The sequence below is a fragment of the Silurus aristotelis genome (genome assembly GCF_946808225.1).
Source record: "Silurus aristotelis genome assembly, chromosome: 10".
In the NCBI taxonomy this organism is placed as follows: domain Eukaryota; kingdom Metazoa; phylum Chordata; class Actinopteri; order Siluriformes; family Siluridae; genus Silurus; species Silurus aristotelis.
Window position 1 is genome coordinate 29,806,059 of NC_139583.1, and position 18,725 is coordinate 29,824,783.

Sequence of the window (18,725 nt, forward strand, 5' to 3'; positions counted from 1 at the left end):
ATTGCATAGGAAGTTAGTGATTATAAATCTTTATTGTTAAATATAATTAAGTACTTATATTAGTGGAACACGTACAAATATAGCAAAAATAAAATAAGATAACTAAGTAAGTAAGTATGTAAAACCAGTAAAATTGAAAATAACTTGGTAATAGATGTATTGAGCATAACTTATTATATATTTAAGTAATTTTGTAAGTATAAGTACGTTCAAATGGGTATTTATGTGCAATTATAGATCATAAAGTAAAGCGAACTTAAAAGCAAAACAAAAGCAAACAAAAATAACTAACGTTATTAACTGTGTGGTCAACTATACATGAGTAGGCTGGAAATGATGTATTATTAAGGTGATGAATAATTTAAAGTGTTTAAGTAAATAAGGAAAAGTAAGATTTAGTGTTTAGTACAATATTAATATTATATTTATATTAATACTGCAGTGTGACTTATGTATAGTCAACAACGTGCAATATTACTCATACAATGTGAAATATTATTTACTAGTACTGCTACTGAAAAAAGTGTGTGTGTGTGTGTGTGTGTGTGTGTGTGTGTGTGTGTGTGTGTGTGTGTGTGTGTGTGTGTGTGTGTGTGTGTGTGTATATAAATATATAAAAAATATATTTTTTAACTAAAAAAAAAAAATGTTATTATAAGGTCTATGTTTATTCTATTTCATATAATATTGTATAAACCTTTTGTGACTGATTTTGAGAAACATTTACATGAACTGTAACGTACCTGTGCGAATGGCAATAAACCTGAAACACTGTATAAATAAGTAAAATTGAAAGTAAATGAAGGTAAATATGTTCATGAGTTGGTCAGTAGTAAAGTAAATAAGAGTTAAAGCATCAGAAGGTCATGAGGTCAGTGTGCTTCTAATTGAAGCCTCTCGGTTCGGAGCTGCTCATGGAAGGAAAAGTAGATCTTAATGCTCATTTTTATTCCCCGCACGGATTCATTCTTATTCTAGACGAGACACAGCGCCTTCCCCTCCTCGTATCCCAAAGTGTTCTCTCTCTCTCTCTCTCTCCCTCTCTCTCTCTCTCTCTCTCTCTCTCTCTCTCTCTCTCTCTCTCTCTCTCTGTCTCTCTCTCTCTCTCTCTCTCTCTCTCTCTCTCTCTCTGTCCAGCTCTTTTTCTCAAAACACAGCAGGAGGAGAAAAGTTCTAGTGCTCTGTGTCTGTTTTGTAATTAACACACTGTACCTCTATAAGTCAGGGATAAAATACCCCGGGCAGAATCCGGCCCCCTCTGTGTGCTGTTCCTCTGCGACTGTAATAAACATCCCTGATAATAAGTTTTGTGTTGAAAGGACACGGGAAGGGCGCAGACGGAGAAGGTCAATAATATAAACACTTGAACCAGACCTTCATTTCAATGCAAAATAAAAAAAAATGATGCGTGCATCGCGATTTGCATGTGGATGAAATGTACATTTTGTCATGATGAGCTGTTTGATGAATCGCTGGAGCAGAACCGCTTCATTTTATAACCTCTGTTTGCTCAGGAGCCTCACCGTGGCTTGATGTTTCTCAGCTCGCTCTGCTGCCTCGTCCAGTTGCTTCTGAAGAGCTGCCTGGAGTGATCTCATCTCTTCTCTGATATTGAAAAGGAAAAGAAAAGAAAGAGAGAGAGAGAGAGAGAGAGAGAGAGAGAGAGAGAGAGAGAGAAAGAGAGAGAGAGAGAGAGAGATAATATGAGAACATGGGAGTCAGAAGTGTCATTTCTGCCCCTGTGGGGTCATAATGCAGGTCATTTCTAGTAAAAGGCACTGATTGGGATATTCATACAGGATGTGTAGCGGCAGAACATTTTCGTCTGATTCTGCGGCGATCGTAGCTCTAGGACTCGAAATGAAAAACAAGGTGACGAGAAAACTAATAAAGCAGGCAACAAGGAAATCAAAAGTAAACACAGCTTAGAATGGCGAGCTGTGTCAGAAACTACTTCCTGTCGCTATTACCTGCAAACAAAACACTGTCTTTTGGGTTTTTTTACACTCTGTGTTTTTATGTTCCTGCAGACAAAGCGATGGCCTGGAGAGAATTCTGACTCTGATATCAGAAACCGTAACCATAACAACGCTGGTAATAACACAAATAGCCCTATTTTAAATCTACATATTTAATCTTACTATAGCACAGATAAGAAGGCTTTTTTTTGGGTTGGAAGTTAGAGAAAATTTTAATAATCAAGTCTGTGACACTGTGACTTCACGAGCATGTGATGTCACATGATGTCAATATATTACCCACAAACTCCCCTCACTGTGCTGAGAGTTTAGAGATATCACATGCTGATGTTGCAGTAAATTGTGTACTTTTATTATTTAATTGGTTAACGAGCATCATGTGACCTGGCCATTCCCATAGCCCTGGGGTTTCAGAGTTTCCTTCAGAATTCTGGAAAATAATTGGAAATGGTCAGTCATTGAAAAATTTGTATTAAGAACAAACAGGCCATAAACTGTGTGAACCCAACCAGCTGCGGTCACACCATACTGTACATGAACATGAACAGCTCAGTGAGGAGAAGTGCGTTATGGAGGACGCCAGTGTCGCGCAGAAGTGCATTACGTTGAAGGAAAGACTGTTTATAACATATGTGAGAACAGGAGCTAATTGTAAAAAGTAACTATAAATGGATAAAAATTACAATGTGATGTCACTTAGATATTTATTTTAACAGCAACACACACACACACACACACACACACACACACACACACACACACACACACACACACAGTGTTCCATTCCTGATATTGTTCCTTGCGTAGTCCACTAGCACTTGGTTTTCTGTATTGTATTAGTCTTGTTTAAGCAGTAATAATGGCCCTGGGCCATGGTCAGGGTGGAGGGTTAATGATGGAGGGACCACACAGTCATTTCTCGTTTCTGTTTACTGCAAGGTGTTAGCGTTTAGACCTCACAACACTTTAAACCTAAAAGATCAATTATGCAATTACTTACAGTATTTTAGTGCTACAGATATCTACTACACATATGTACTATATATAAATCTTCTTCTTCTTCTTTTTGCTGCTTCTCCCATTAGGGGTCTGCACAGCAGATCATCCGTCTCCACCCCCCTGTCCTCTACATCTGCCTCTTTCACACCAACTACCTGCATGTCTTCCCTCACCACATCCATAAACCTCCTCCTTGATCTTCCACTTTTCCTCCTTCCTGGTGGCTCCATCCTCAGCATTCTCCTACTGATATACCCCATGTCCCTCCTCTGCACATGTCCAAACCATCTCAATCTCACCTCCCTCACCTTGTCTCCAAAACATCCTACATGCGCTGTTGCTCTAATAAACTCATTTCTTTTAGTCAAATATAAATATATATTTATACATAACAAATTCCTGCAAGCACGTTACAAGCAGAAAGTAAACTGCACTTGTGTCCTTCATTCTGTTCATCATCCAAACATTATTTTTGAGGAAAGCACTGGCAGGATATTGCTTGATCTCCCAGATGGATTGGTATCAGTTCAGGGCAAATGATTCCCCAAGCTTGTCAAGAGGCAATCTTCTTTGATGTGTTGCTTCTCAGAGAAATGTCAACATTCCCATTTGGCTTAATAAGTTAACATGAAAAAATAAATAAATTATAATCCATCAATTTGTTTACTTTCCCAAGCTGCTCATTGTACTGAGGCTTGAAACTCAAACCACTGAGTTTTTAAAGTTTCCTGAACATATTGAATATTCAGAAGACCTTTTGGTTTGAAACCTGATCATATACATCAAACATCCAGCTTTCCAACTTGTCCAAATTTTGACTGAACACTCAAAACATCTAATCCTTTCTCAGATCCAAATCATGATCACGAGCACAAAACATCCAGGTGTTTATCTGCTCTAGAACCCAAGTAAATATATATATATATAGTCAGTCCACGACTTGGAGATGACGATGGAGATGAGTTCTGATGACTCCATTGTAAATTTATTAAATGGAAAGTGGAGACATGTCCTGTCCTGCCCAGGACTCTTAAAGAATAATGATCATTATGAGGTAGTGTACTGTAACATGTCAATAATTTTACATAAACGTCATCATTTAGCAAAACAGAGAAATTAGCATTTCTGTAATGTGGCAGTGGGCATGTGGACGAGTGCAGGTCAGAGGACGGATGTGCTCTGTTTCAGTGTCCAGCAACGGTGAAAAAGACGAAAGAAACAAGAGTTAAAACGATTTACGAAAATTTTCTATTTTCGTAAATCGTGTGCGAAATGCTATTCTTCTCAATCCTTCTAGATCTTCTAGCATCCACTGGGTTTTGCTCCAGACCTACAGAACTGTTTGTAGGTAGACAAGCTTTGTACCTGTAACAGTTTGTCTTCTAACACCAGCTCTTGGTTTTCAGGGTTTTGTTGAAAACCTGGATTCGAGGTACAGTTAAAGGTGATATGTGCATTTTTTTCTGTTGTTCTTTATATTGTGTTTATGAGAAATACAAAAAATAAAAACAAATCACACTGAAAAGATTCGTGGACCATTTGAGTGCTGTGATTTTTCAGCATGACAGTTTTTACAGTGTGTGTAACTGTGTGTGTGTGTGTGTGTGTGTGTGTGTGTGTGTGTGTGTGTGTGTGTGTGTGTGTGTGTGTGTGTGTGTGTTCACACACAATTCAAACACAAAGGCGAAAAGCACAGCTGCCACTTTTTTTCACAGTTCCTGTGCAGGGCAGATCATCGCTGGAACCTCCTACAAACCTGTCGCTTTCTAAAACACGAGGTGGCGGTTTTACGAGGAAACAAAACCGAAGTAAGAAAAACTCCACACCAGAAAAAATGCCTTTAGGCCAAACAGCTAAAAACAGTTGCTCCTTCTGCAGCTTCTCTTTTCTCTTTCACTTTCTTGTGAAGTTATTAAGAAAAAAACAGAGTTCATTGTGTTACTGAGAAACTGCAATGAAGCATCGTTTCCTCCTCCGTCCTGAAGATGGTGGAAGACTATGCCTCTGACACTGGAGACTCCTTCTATAAATTAGTAAAAACATCACAAATTCAAATTATACCATCAGATCAAGCACATTAATGCGAAGTGGTATCAACAAATCTCGAGACTAAAGGTGAAGTCACCCTCATCCTGAAGATAAAGATCCTGTTTAAAGGTCTCAGTTTCAACACCATTGCGGAGATCCGTCACGAATCGCAGAAGGTGCTTTAAAAAGAAGACTTCCAGGACACGTTCCTGGAGAACACTGGGGGCGCTGTATTGCCGTGCATGGGGAATATTTTAAAGGTGATCGTATGGAAACATTGATAAATAAAGTATTTTCTTGTACAAATAGCGAGTCTGCAATCTTATTGATTTCACCTCGTAAGAACTTTGTGCTGCTGTTATAGAAAATTAAGCAAAAATCCCAAACGATTGAGAGGAAGCTCAATACTGAGAACTACATTTAAATTCTTCATCATGAATCGCCGGTTCAGTATCATTATTATGCAGCTCCTGATCGACACTTTTCACTTTCTCGAACTATTTTTGTGTTCAACATTATCTAGCAGAATTTCTTTTCTATTTTTCGCCGTGACCTCACTGAAATAAAAATGAATAATAAATAATGAATGGGTTCAGCCTGCCTGGGCTTTAGGCATGTTGTAACTTTTATGACAAAATGAAATGTAGACCAAACGCCAAGGGAATATCGATTCGTTGCTAAATCAGGCACATTTGTCTGAGCACCAGAACCATCATCGTACCAGGTTCAACATTTTGGCTGACGTATAACTACATTTTGTATGCAGATGGTTGCATTGCTGGTTTTCGGTCTCCAGGGCTTTTGGTCTGATCCAATGAACATTTTTTCTGAAGGAGTCCAACATTAGGGTCACTTCAAAAATGCCTTTATTTGTCAGTACAGTACAGAGAAACTTTTTTCTTCAAACATCTGAGCTTGTTTGGAAACTGGGTTTGGAGTGCAGGGCCTGGTCAGGGATGATAATCTGACACCTGAACAGAAAGTTATGGTCTTTGTTCAACAGTTTACTGTAACAGTGGCAGTTTGGTGATGCTGGGGCTTAAACTCCTGACCTTCTGATCAGTAACCAAGAGCTTCTGTCTTTCCCAGATCATCACATCAAACATCGCTATTAAAAGGCTGATTAAGTTTTACTGGGTTTATTGTTTCTATTCTATTGGGTATGAGTGACAGCTCTATCTTAGTCCCACCCCCAGAGTTTAATGCAACTTCAATTGCAATTCAATTTCCTCCCACAAATATATTTATACATGTTATTTGTTTACCAATGCCTCATGACGATAAATCAAACCAGTCCAAGAAAACTACTTAATAACCACAATGATAAAAACTGTTTTGTAGGTGTTTAAAATAAATAGTAAACAAAGCACATATAAACCACCTCCTACTGTATGTCTGTCACCATTTTGTCTTTCACACTCCTTTGATGGACCTTCTCAAATCCAATTATTGATGAGTCCATTTCATCATGAAGTCAAGTGTGAATCCAGTAGCCTGGGTGTCAATACTTTTATGTCCACTGAGTCTGGTGGGACTTTCTGATGGTTCATGTTGTCTACAAACTCCTTTTCATTCCTTTTAGAACTTCATCCTGTAAAACAGCACATTCTGACGTTGTAAATCAATGCTCTCACCTGCAATTCCAGCTGAAGACACAATTAAAACACAACATTTGTGTACACCTGACCATAAGATTGGTATGTGCTTTTTTCTGAACATCCCATTCCATATTTAATCCTTATTTCCTCTTATAATGAGCTCCATTTTTCTGGGAAAATGTTCCAAAAGATATTGTGGAGATTTGTCGAGATTCATTCAACCACAAGGGTGTTAGAAAGGTCAGGTACTGATGAAGGTGAGAAGGTGAGGAGGTTCCTGGGGTGCACTCAGTGTTCACATTCATCCCAAAGGTGTTCAATAGGGTTGCAGATCTATAGCAGAAGATCTTCTACATCTTCCATGTAAAGCAGATCTTCATGGAGCTGGCTTTGTGCACAAGAACAGGTTTGAGTCTCCTAGATTATATTGAAGGGAAAATTTCAATGCTACCACATCCAAAGACCTCATATACAATTGTTTGCCTCCAAACAGTTTGGAAAAGTCCTGAGGTTGGATATAAAGCTCTTTAGGTTGCTCCTTCAAACACTAAGGCAAATTGAACATGGAACACAAGGTTGGACCAAGTGATAACTCGCTCAGAGAATCTTCATATCTTCAAACACCGGGCAATAAAGGGCTGAATAAAAACAACAACAACCGTGACTCAGGATTTCTCTTAATGGCACCACAGAGAAGCAGATGAATCCGTGCCAGCACGGCAGCCAATGAAGCAAACAGCAGAAAGCGAAAATATAAAGTAAAAGATGCGCCACCACAAAGCACACATGACTGGAGAGCGATCAGCGTAATTATCCCTCCTGTATGACAGCTCGTCTGGGGAAGAATACAAGATGCCTGAAGAAACCAGGAAGGTGGAGACGTGCCAGATTCAATGCCCACCAGCTGGGAATAATTGTATAGTTTGTCTGTTTATCTTCCCAGAAGCACCAGACAAAAGCAGAAGCACTGAGTCTCAGATCACCAGTACAAATACCCGAGTACCAGAGCACAAACATCCTCCTTTCTGTCTCTTTTCTTTTAACAACACACAAAAATTTATAAATATACTCCCAGGAAGCGTTTATTTGTCACATGGCCTCCTTGGAGACTGCTTTAGAGTGTATTATTATTATTATTATTATTATTATTATTATTATTATTATTATTATTATTATTATTGTTGTTGTTGTTGTTGTTGTTGTTGTTGTTGTTGTTATTGCCCTTTATATCTTTAACATGCTTTTCAGGAAGCCAAAGCAAACCATCTTTATTACCTTCTACCCAGGATTATTGTCATATTCCACACACTGACATTTCACCTGATATTTCAACATCTGTATAATGTCAGCTGAGTCCTGCCCTCGATCTGCTGCTCGCTGGGTCAAGCTTCTGAAAAATGAAGATGTGACACATTTTACATCCCAGATCCTGTTCTGAAGATCGAAATCAGCAGAACCTCAGTATAAGTTAAGGAAAGTGATCCACATTTTTTTTGTTTATTATCTGCTGACATAACCCAGGTTTATATTAATGCTCTTGTTCGAATAAACTTCACTTTCCATATCAACAGATGTTCAGAATCAGAACACTTTATTAATCTCATAGGAAAATGTCTGGGTTGCAAACATAAAGACTCAAGTAAAATAAAATATACGACATTTTAAATAAAATATGCATCTTAAGGTATATATTAAGTTGATATGTTTATATAGAGTTGTACAAGTTATTGCACATGTAGCCTTATTATTATTTTTATTGTTATTTTTATTTTAATATTATTATTATTATTATTATTATTATTATTATTATTATTATTATTATTATTATTATTGTTGTTGTTGTTGTTGTTGTTGTTGTTGTTGTTGTTATAACATTGAAATAATTGCCCAAGATATTAACATTGAATAAGTGTGACATGAAAATCTATAACTGTAATTAAGGCTACATCTACACGAATCCAGATCAATTTGAAAATTGTGTTAAAAAGACTCACGTCCATACGTCGTATCCTACATAACGTCTGAAAACGCTAACGTCTGAAAATGTCCCTGTACTGGGTATGCGTGAAAACTTCAGATGCTCTGACATTTCTGCCTGCCGTTTATTTTCTTTTTGGCTCTTTGAAACGAATACAAATCAGTCATCGTTTTTGAAAGCATCCGTTTTCACACACAGTTCAGGCTGCGATGCAAAAACTGCCTTTTAAAGTTTATTCCACCCTCATAAACGTGTTTAATCTTTTAAGAAGGAGTCTCCAGTATCAGAGGTACGTTCTCTAACACCTCCAGCATGGAGGAGATTTTACTCATTAGACAGAGAATAACGAGAAGCTGCTGATGGATGGAGTGTTTATAGCAGCTATAACACAAGTGAGAACAGGAACTGACCTGCTTTAATGTCATTCACGACATAAAATATTACTTTAAAGTGTAAAAGCAATTACATTACATTGTTCAATAAAAGAAACAGAAATGGAATTGATGGCAAATTGCTGTGGTATTTCAAGCTTACTTTTAGATTTTTGGACATTTTTACTCATACTTAACGATCTGTTCCTCGTCTCCTGCATATGCTAACGTCTGAATTCCAGCATGCAGCGTTCCTCTGATTATCTTGCCCTGATTTATAGTCCAGCTGAGTCTGTGCTAGACTGCAGATATCCGTGGGAGTCCAAGTAAACAAAATCGATACATGTGCAAAGGGCGCAAGCTCTAATTTCCTGCCTCTCAATCGGATTTTAGGAGGCAGATACTCACAGCATCAAACTTCTTTGATTTTCTTGAAGCAACTCGGTCCATGGAGAGTGAGTACGGCCAATTAAACCAGGAGCGGGGGTGTAAATACAGTAAATAAATAATATAAAGAGCAGATCCTTAATGGGGGAAATATAAAAAAAAAATCTGAATATAAGGCTGAGCATGAAGCAGGTCAAGTCAAAGAATCATTAAAACTCTAACAGCAAAAACACTGCTGTAGCTGAAACTCTCGGCAATCAAGCCACATAATACCAAATATTACTAGATACATATTAATAGATACATAATTCTAGCAATATATATATATATATATATATAAACACCTAGATTTTCCTTTCTGAAAGGCACTTTTTTTTGGAGAAACACATGTCCAGATCTTCCAATTTATTTTTATAAAAAATACTCCTCCCTTATCATGAAGAACAGTTTTACACTTTCAGCACCAGGACAGTTCCTTTCTCCAAACATTCAGCTGAAACTCTTTGTTGTGTCTCTTCTAAAACTCTCTAAAGTTGTTCTTCACTAGATGGAAATTTTCTTCTTCATCTCAGAGCAGTTCAGTAGGATTGAGGTGTGGTGTCTGGGCAGGTGGTTCCATGATAGATATCACTCCAGACGTCTGTCTGCTCTCTAAATAACACCTACAGAACTCAGACGTGTTTATCGCTTCGGCTCTTCGACTTGTTGTACGGTGAAGTCGCTTCCGATGAGCCGCAGTCCAGACGGAACTGCACGGTGATGAAGTGTGGAATAGGAGACATGATGGTTCACTTTCACTTTCTGGAATCTTCACTGCTCCAAAACAACCCCAAACCATTAAACTTCCATCTCCACGTGTGAGTGTGGGGGTGAGGGAGTCTGATCACATCTTCTCTCCTCTTCTTCTTCTTACACAAGTTTAATTCTTGTGTGTTTTTGCCTTTTAAATAGTGTGTGTTTATATATAGTATGAGAGCGAGCAGTTCAGGGGCAGTTTTAATAGAACCATGTTTCTCTATTAGATTTCTGCACTTTCGCGCACACGCACATGTCCCTCTGTATCTCTCTCTCCAGCGTCCTTCTCTCACTCTTTTTATTCTTTTCTCCCACTCACTGTAAAAGAGAACACTGATTAGATAAATTCCCAACAGGTGTGAGATTTTAACCGATTGTCTCCCCCGGCCTCACCCTCCATTCACAAACCGGCGCTCGGCCACGCCCCCTGTGCCACTTATATATGTATTACAAGCTAAGCTATGTTCTATTCATACACAGACATGAGCCCTATTTTGATTCAGTAACAAGTCAGAAATGAAATCATGTTTACTGTGTAGATGTAGATGTTCCCTTGGTTCCTAAAATGTTTTTCTGACCTGAGTATGGACACTATGTGACCGCGTGTCTTCTCTGTCTCATGTTATACAATAAAAATCCTTTAACTATAAATCTGGGATTTAAGGAATTTTATTGGATTCTGTTCAGTTTTATCCAGAAATCTGCTCACATGAACACACCATGCTCTTCAGAGTGACTCGGGTGTATTAAAGAGATGTTTCCATCCAATGAGAGAAAGGCATTATTCTGAGTTCCTGGGTTTTTTGTCAGCAAGCAGCGAAACCACTGATTTGATCTCATGACCAAATAAAGGATTCTTTAACAATGTTTGCTTTTAATTGTAGCTATATGCTAATAACAGACAGTGCTAGGTCATGTTCAGAAGCTTGGGCTGTATTACTTCCCGACTATGGAGTGAAAATGCAGGCTCAGAAAACTTCTTCAGCACAAACCATAGTCGCCACGGCTGCTCATCAGGGACAAACGCACACCATTCACCTTCACTGTTGTTTTCTGTAAAGCTGCTTTGAGACAATGTCTGTTGTGAAAAGCGCTATACAAATAAACTTGACTTGACTTGACTTGACTTTCCCTGTGACGTAGAAACGCTATGTTCCCTGTGTAGTCACGGGCTAAAAAGCTGAGCCGTGCAAAAAATAAATCAATTGGTGCAAAGAATAAAAAAAATAATAATAAATTTGCTTTGGTGCCTTCATAATAAAAATGTCATGAACTGTTTTATTCCTTTTGTACTCCGAAATGTTTACATGATCAGTTTTTTCTGATATTCAGAATGACACCTCGTGTAATTTTTAGCGGTTTATAGCCACATTTACTGCATGTTCCACAAATCAAATGGATAACAATTCAATTTCGATTCCCTACAGCCAGAAAACACACACACACACACACACACACACACACACACACACACACACACACACACACACAGTTATTTTTTTTATCCAATTTGACTCTGTTTGTTCAGCGTCTGGCCTTGTGCTCATTCTTCCCTTAGTTTAGAATCCGGTTCTGGATGTGTTGGATGCTAACTGGTGCTATTCTGACCACATTAGAACAAAGAGCAAACATGAAATTCGGCATGAAACTGCTCAAATCTGCCACGGAGACGTTTGACGTGACGCTCGTTTGACACAAGGCGATGCTGCGACGAGTCGTTCGAGGTGTTTCGAGCAGGACGTGTGCTTTAAGAGAGCAGAAGAGCATCGCTTCAAGCCCACGTGAGATCAGGAAGACCGTGGTGAACTCAACCCCCAAAAATTACAAAATCGTTCGGCAACTCGTGCATGATGTTCGTTGGAGAACAATCCACGTGATTTGACTTTCGTACCCACACTGCTCGCCAGATTCAGCTACTGCAGAATTCACCCTCTGCCTGACGATAAAGATCCGGCTCAAAGGTCTCCGTTTTGACACCATCGCAGAGATCTGGCACGAATCACAGAAGGTGCTTCAAAAAGAAGACTTCCAGGACCCGTTCCAGAAGAATATTGGGAGCAGTAATCTGCTGTGCATGGGGACTATTTTAAAAGTGAAAGTGTGGAAATGTAGATAAATAAAGTATTTCTTATAAACAGAGTGAATCTCTGAACTCACCTCATATGACTCTAATCGTTAACATCCCATAATCCTGATCATCTCCCATTACCCTCCTAGATTTACTTTTACATTTACAGCATTTAACAGATGCCCTTATCAAGAGTGACCTACAGCTATCTCATTTATACAGCTGAGCAGGTGAGGGTTAAGGGTCTTGATCAAGGGCCCAGCAGTGACAGCATGGTGGTACTGGAGTTTAAGATCTTGGTGTTCTTATTCAACCTCTAACCCAATTTGATTTCAGACGGACCCTGATATTTTCACTATTGATAGAAAAGACATCAGAATGAGTAAATTTAATATGAACCTGCAGACACTGGAGACTCATTCCAATATTATTTCATATATACACTTCGTTACAAATTTTGCAAACTTCACCATATTGATATATATTCAGTAATCTGATCCACATAACTAATATGAAGAAAACTTTATATACTTTATATACTTTTAATTTTAAACTAAACAGAACAACTTAAAAACTTCAAAAACTTAAAAACTTTTACTGTATTTTAACTTTTACTCCATGAATCGTGTTTTAATGAATTACATCAGTTCTTAAATAAAACTAAACTGTAAATCAGCGTATCAGGTCCATTTTTAAACTTCATTACAAAATCAGAACAAGAGATATAAAAAGTTTATTTTTTCCAAAAGAAAAAAAAAAAAAAAGATTTCTTTCCTTTTCTCTAAATTTGTTACTTAACCAAACACAGTATCAGAACATTATACAACCACTTTTCTTTTTTGCCACTGTTTATAAAAAATATTCTTAATTCTTTTCCGATTTTCTTTTACCATCATTGAGCTGTAATATACCTTCTGACCAATCACAATCCAGCACCTTGGAACAGTTTGCACTCGTCATCCTTTGTGTCATTCTTAAATAAATGAAATTATTTTTGTACCTTTGTTTGTGACTCAGCTCCAGAATCCTCTGCACATCCTTTTTGGGCACCGAGTCGTCATTCTTCATTGACTAAAATAAGGAAAAAAAGGTGAAATGAAAGATGTTTTTCAGACTGAACATTGGCCTTGTGTCTGTGATCTGCTGCTGTTGACTGAGAGATGTTCAGATTCTGTTCAGATTTGATGCTAAATAAATATGACTTTGATTTTTAACGCCAGGGCTGAGCGAGAACACAGGCGTAATCATCTCCTTTGTCATTGTGTTGCGAAAAATCTGTTGTGTTTCTGACTCATCTGGATGGAAAGATGGAGACGGAATGAAATTAAAAGTCTGTAGCTCATGTACATGTTTTCTAAGTGAGCAACAAACTCCTCTGTGTTGTGCTAAAAAACTAAAATAATCACTGACAGAGTGAAAGAAATACAACTTTATTTATAAAGTATAAGCAATGGTGCTCTTTTTATCCATTTATATTTACATGTAATTTTGCAGAAAAGTCATTAAACAAGCAAACCTTCATTATAGTAGCTATAAACGCCCTGTCCCTCACTTTTTATTCCAGAAGATGCTGTAAAATGTATGGCTTTATCTCTGACTCCTTCCATAAATATCAAATAAAAACATTTCTTTTCTACAGATGAAAAACTTCACCACCTCATTAACAATCATGGGTTTATTTAATCTTTTTGTTGAATCATTTAAATCAACACATTCTGACCAATCAGGATTCAGAATCCAGTAAGATCAACACAGTAAATATGACTAGTTACAAAATACTAGCATTATACTGTATATCTCTTAATTTAAATACATTTAAATAAATAAATATTACAGGTTACAGATTTTTAGCTGTAATGTATCTCTGGTGATATGTTACTAGATTCATCAGAATCAGAATAAAAAAAACAAGTTTACACGCACAAGAAAACGACTTGGTGACTGGAGCTTCCAGTGCAGAAGAAACGACAGACAAAATATAACAGAATATAAGTGAAACAGACAATAAAATAATAATGCACTATAAACTGAAGTAGAAATAATGTTTGAATAAATGTACAGATGTTATTTTCAAATGTGCAAATGTACTATTCTGATTCTATGAATAAGTGTATCAGATCGAGAATGTGTAGTTGTGAATCTTTTAATTGTTTGACTATAATTTGACTATAATTGAGTATAAAAAACAGTTTGTGTGCCTGCTGTTCTGGTGGACGATGTTCTGTAGCGGCAACAGTTGGACGAGAGAGTGGGCTCGGTGTGTGGGGTCCAAAGTGATTCTCTTAGCCCTTTGCTCCACTCTGGAGGAGTAAAGATCTTGGAGGTTGGGCAGTGGTGCACCTGAACGTCCGCTGAAGCCTCCTGATGTCTGATTTGGTAGCTGAACCAAACCAGACAGTTATAGAAGTACATTTTAGTAGCTTCAGGTAATAAGATAGAAGAAAAAAAACTTTATGTATATTGTTACATATTAATAGCTACTCATCACTAGCTACATATTGTAGTTAAGTATAACTAGGGATTATTAGACATGGTCCTTTCATGTGGATTGAGATGGATGTGCGATCGTGTCTTTATGGAAAGCTGGCAGAAATCCGAGCAGTCAGAGCCGAGGTGAACATTACAGCCCTCATCAGGAAAAGTTTAACGATAATAAGGCAGACTCTGGCTCAGTCTCGTCGTAAAAAATAAACAGAAGGACACAGAAGCGGCTCGGGAAAGGTTACATGTGCATAATTTATCTGAAATAAAGGTTACTGTTGATCATTGATGTTTTACAGCAGATCCGGCGAGATCAAAGTCTCCATACCACCAATCCACCACCAACCACCTCACTCCCGTCTCACACACACACAAATACATAACGCTTTGAAAGAGGTCCCAAAACAAAAAAACACACATATACAGGTACACACACAAGGATTTTCAATTCTGACCAAGAAGCTCCATGTTGAAAAACACATAGAGGAACTGATGAGACATCACCCTCCAGGCTTATGGAAATATGGCTACAGTGCCCTGCCAAGCCCTGGTACAACGTCCAAGTGCTCTGCCCAGACAAACTGGACTTCAAAGATATAAATATGTGAATCACTGTGGATCCATTGGCTGCTATTTGATGAACATTCTGAAGAAGAGCAACAGAGTCACATCCTCACACCGGCAACAGATCAGCGTATTACCTTCTCCTCTGATCTTATTCACTCTGAACAACTGCCTCTGTTTTAACTAAATTAAAAAAAATCGCATTAATGATTCAGTCTGATTAATTTATTATATTTAGAGTAAAGTTTGTTCCTAGTAAAAAGATTCATGATATATGATATATACATTACTGCTTTATACTTTTTTATTAAGGAATAATAAAAATGTAATTCTTAGTTACTTTGATTTAAAAGAAGCAACATCATAAGTATTATTGTATATTATAAAATAATAGTTTTTTAAATATATGTAAATGTACTTTATCACTTTAAAGTAATATAATAATATATATGTACACATTTTTCTTTATTAATATACAAATGCACAATAGGAAATATGATTCTATTATCACATTCTATTCTATTCTATTCTATTATTATTTTCATATTAATTTTATTGTTTATAATTTACATTGATGTAGTTTTGGTCGGATGAGAATCAGGAAGCTGTGATTTATATTCCGACTGACTTTTTCGGCACAAAATCTGAAATCAAAATCAGCAAAAGGTCAGTAAGTGAGTAATTGAGGCGGATCGTCCAGACGGACTTTTACACACTTTGTGCTGAACATTTGGTAAAAAGTGAAAGTTTTTTTTTTGCTCAACAAAATGTGTGAAATATTTTGTATATTTTAACTTTTATCATTTATACCAAAATATTTGTTTGTGTTTATGTAAATCAGATGTTTATGCAGGTGAAATGGGGCAACAGGTTTGATAATTGTATGGGTGCGTTTATGTAAATGATAAGTGTATTTGCAGGTTTATGTGAATGAGAAGTTTATAAGGGTTAATGGGGCGTGTTTATTTAAATTATAGGTGTATGTAGCGTGTTTATGTAAATGAGAAGTGTATTAGGCTGAATATGGCATGTTTATTTAAATGAGAAGTGAATGTAGCGCATTAATGAGGTTGAACGGGGCGTGTTTACGCAAATGAGAAGTGTATGTACCGTTTTTATGTAAATGTTAAGTTTATGAGGTCGAATAGGATGGGTTTAATATAATAGGTGTATGTGGAGTTTTTATGCAAATGAGAAGTTTAGGGGGTTGAATGGGGTGTGTTAAAGTAAATAAGAAGTGTATGGGTTGTGTTTATGTAAATAAGAATGTATAAAGGTACAATAAGGTGCGCATTTGTGGAAAAAAAAAGTTAATATAATTGTAAATATGTAAATTAAAGTTTGTGAGGGAAAATTGGGGAATTTTTATGTAAATAAGAAGTTTATAAGAGTAAAATGGGGTGTGTTTATGTAAATGAGTTGTTTATGAGGATAAAATGAGGTGTGATTATTTAAATTAAAAGTGAATTATGTTAATTGAGTTTACCTGTAGGTTTCCCTTTATGCTGTCCAGCTCCTTCGAAGTTTTTGAGAGTTGACGTAAAATCCCTGTTCTTTCTGTAAATGCTTCCTTTAGCTTCTTCTCCAGCACTTCATAACTGCAGAGAAACAGAAAAGCAGAAAAGAACAACATCATGTATTATGTGGAGACGTGATCTTCTGACACATAACTGAACTGAGATCAACTTTTAGAAATTCTGGGGGATTCCACTATAAAAAAAAGTGTATATTAACACCCTCATATACCAGGTCGCAAATCAGCCCCAATTCACCCCAGTGTACAATTATTTTACACAAACCAGCCAGATTTACGTGGAAAATTATAGAGTTATTAGAATTAATATTTAGAATTATTACAGAAAGAATTGGTATGTAAATATGTAGAATCTTCAGATTTAATTAAATGTATATATTTGCATAATTTCTGCCATAATGTGTTTCCAAAAAAAATTGAACGAGAGAAAATGTATCTGAATAATGTTGAGTTTTAAAGAATTGAATAATAATAATAATAATAATAATAATAGATTTTACACATTAGTTTAAATAATTGAACTGAAATGTAATTATTAAATTGTGGAATAAAAAAACCTGCATTATTACACCTTTATTACAATGTTATTACATGTAATTAAATCCCCTAAACCTCATTTAAAGTATTTCTCTGGTTTAAACAGTATTTTATTGTCTATACTTTAAATGTGCAGTAATACAACGCATGTCTGAATCAAAGATGGAAGATGCAGAAGAGAGAACACAATTAATATGCAAAAATATTCTCGCTTTGTAGCTTTAAAGTATCAGAATATAAACAGGACATCAAAGACACATGAAAGGTCACTAATTAATGAGGTGTATTTGTTAGAACATTAATTAATCACCGTGTCTGAGCAGCGCATGAGCTTTTATTAGTATTTACTTCCTGCCAATAACCGAATCATAACCCAGACACCGGAGAAATCAGTAAATATGTTCATTACCCGAGCGAGACGTCTCGCTCTGAGTCACCGCTGATGCCTGAGAGTGGAAACGAGTTGCTATTCGTTAGACGTCTGAGGTGACGGCGTGTCACGGGTCAAAGCTGAAGCGGGTTATTAGCACTGATGCTGAATCAAACTGCTCTGATCTCTCGTCACGCTGAAGACGGGAAACATGTTGTAATAAAATCTGACGTGTCGCAAAGTCATGCTTGTCACGTTTCCTACGTTATTTTATTAGAATGCAGAGCTGGTTCTGATTGGTTCTGATCAGCACTCACAGTGGCACGTTATTGTTTCCATAGTAACAGCTTATTCCGTTCACAACAAACAAACTCATACATATAATCCATCATTTTTTCAGACATATTTAGATTTGATATTTTTTCTGCCGTATGTGTTTTTCCAAAAAGATGTTTTGTACGTCCATTCACTTGAACTCGGAAACCCAAAACTCTGCTTTCCATGGTTTGGACTGGAAGATCTTCTGCAAGAGAGCTCCACACCTAGTAAACACCTTGCAGATGAATGTACGCTGTCTGCACCCCAGGATCCCCCTCACCTCACCTCCATCAGTACTTGTAAGTACATTTGTAGCTGAATGAATCATCACAAATCTCAAAAAGCGCACTACAAAATTACAAACCTAATTATGGGTCTAAATAGTCAGGATATAAATATTTAATATCTGCAGGGATAATTAATGCAAATGCAAAGTATATTATGGCAAATTGAGCAGATTTATGTATATGAGAAGTGTATAAGGGTTAATGGGGCGGTTTTATGTAAATGAGAAGTCTATGTGGGTAAATTAGGTCAGGTTTATGTCAATGTAAAGTTTATGAAGGTAAAATAAGCCATGTTTATGTAAATAAAAAGTATATGAGGGTAAATAAGGGCAGGTTTATGTAATTAAGAGGTTATGTGAATAAATTAGGGTGTGTTTATGTAAATGAAAGGTTTATGAGGACACACAATGGACATTGTCACAAAGCAGCTT

At 36.9% G+C, this 18,725-nt stretch overlaps 1 protein-coding gene across 1 annotated transcript in view; it reads right to left on the bottom strand.

Moving 5' to 3' along the window:
• The window catches only part of luzp2 (leucine zipper protein 2), a 112,012-nt gene that overhangs the window by 17,959 nt on the left and 75,328 nt on the right, over window positions 1-18,725 (bottom strand). The window contains exons 2-4 of the mRNA XM_083553121.1: window positions 16,735-16,846; window positions 13,204-13,274; window positions 1,524-1,605 (exon numbers count right to left, since the gene is read on the bottom strand). Coding sequence (XP_083409247.1) covers window positions 1,524-1,605; window positions 13,204-13,274; window positions 16,735-16,846 — 265 coding nt within the window. The remainder of the gene's footprint in view (window positions 1-1,523; window positions 1,606-13,203; window positions 13,275-16,734; window positions 16,847-18,725) is intronic.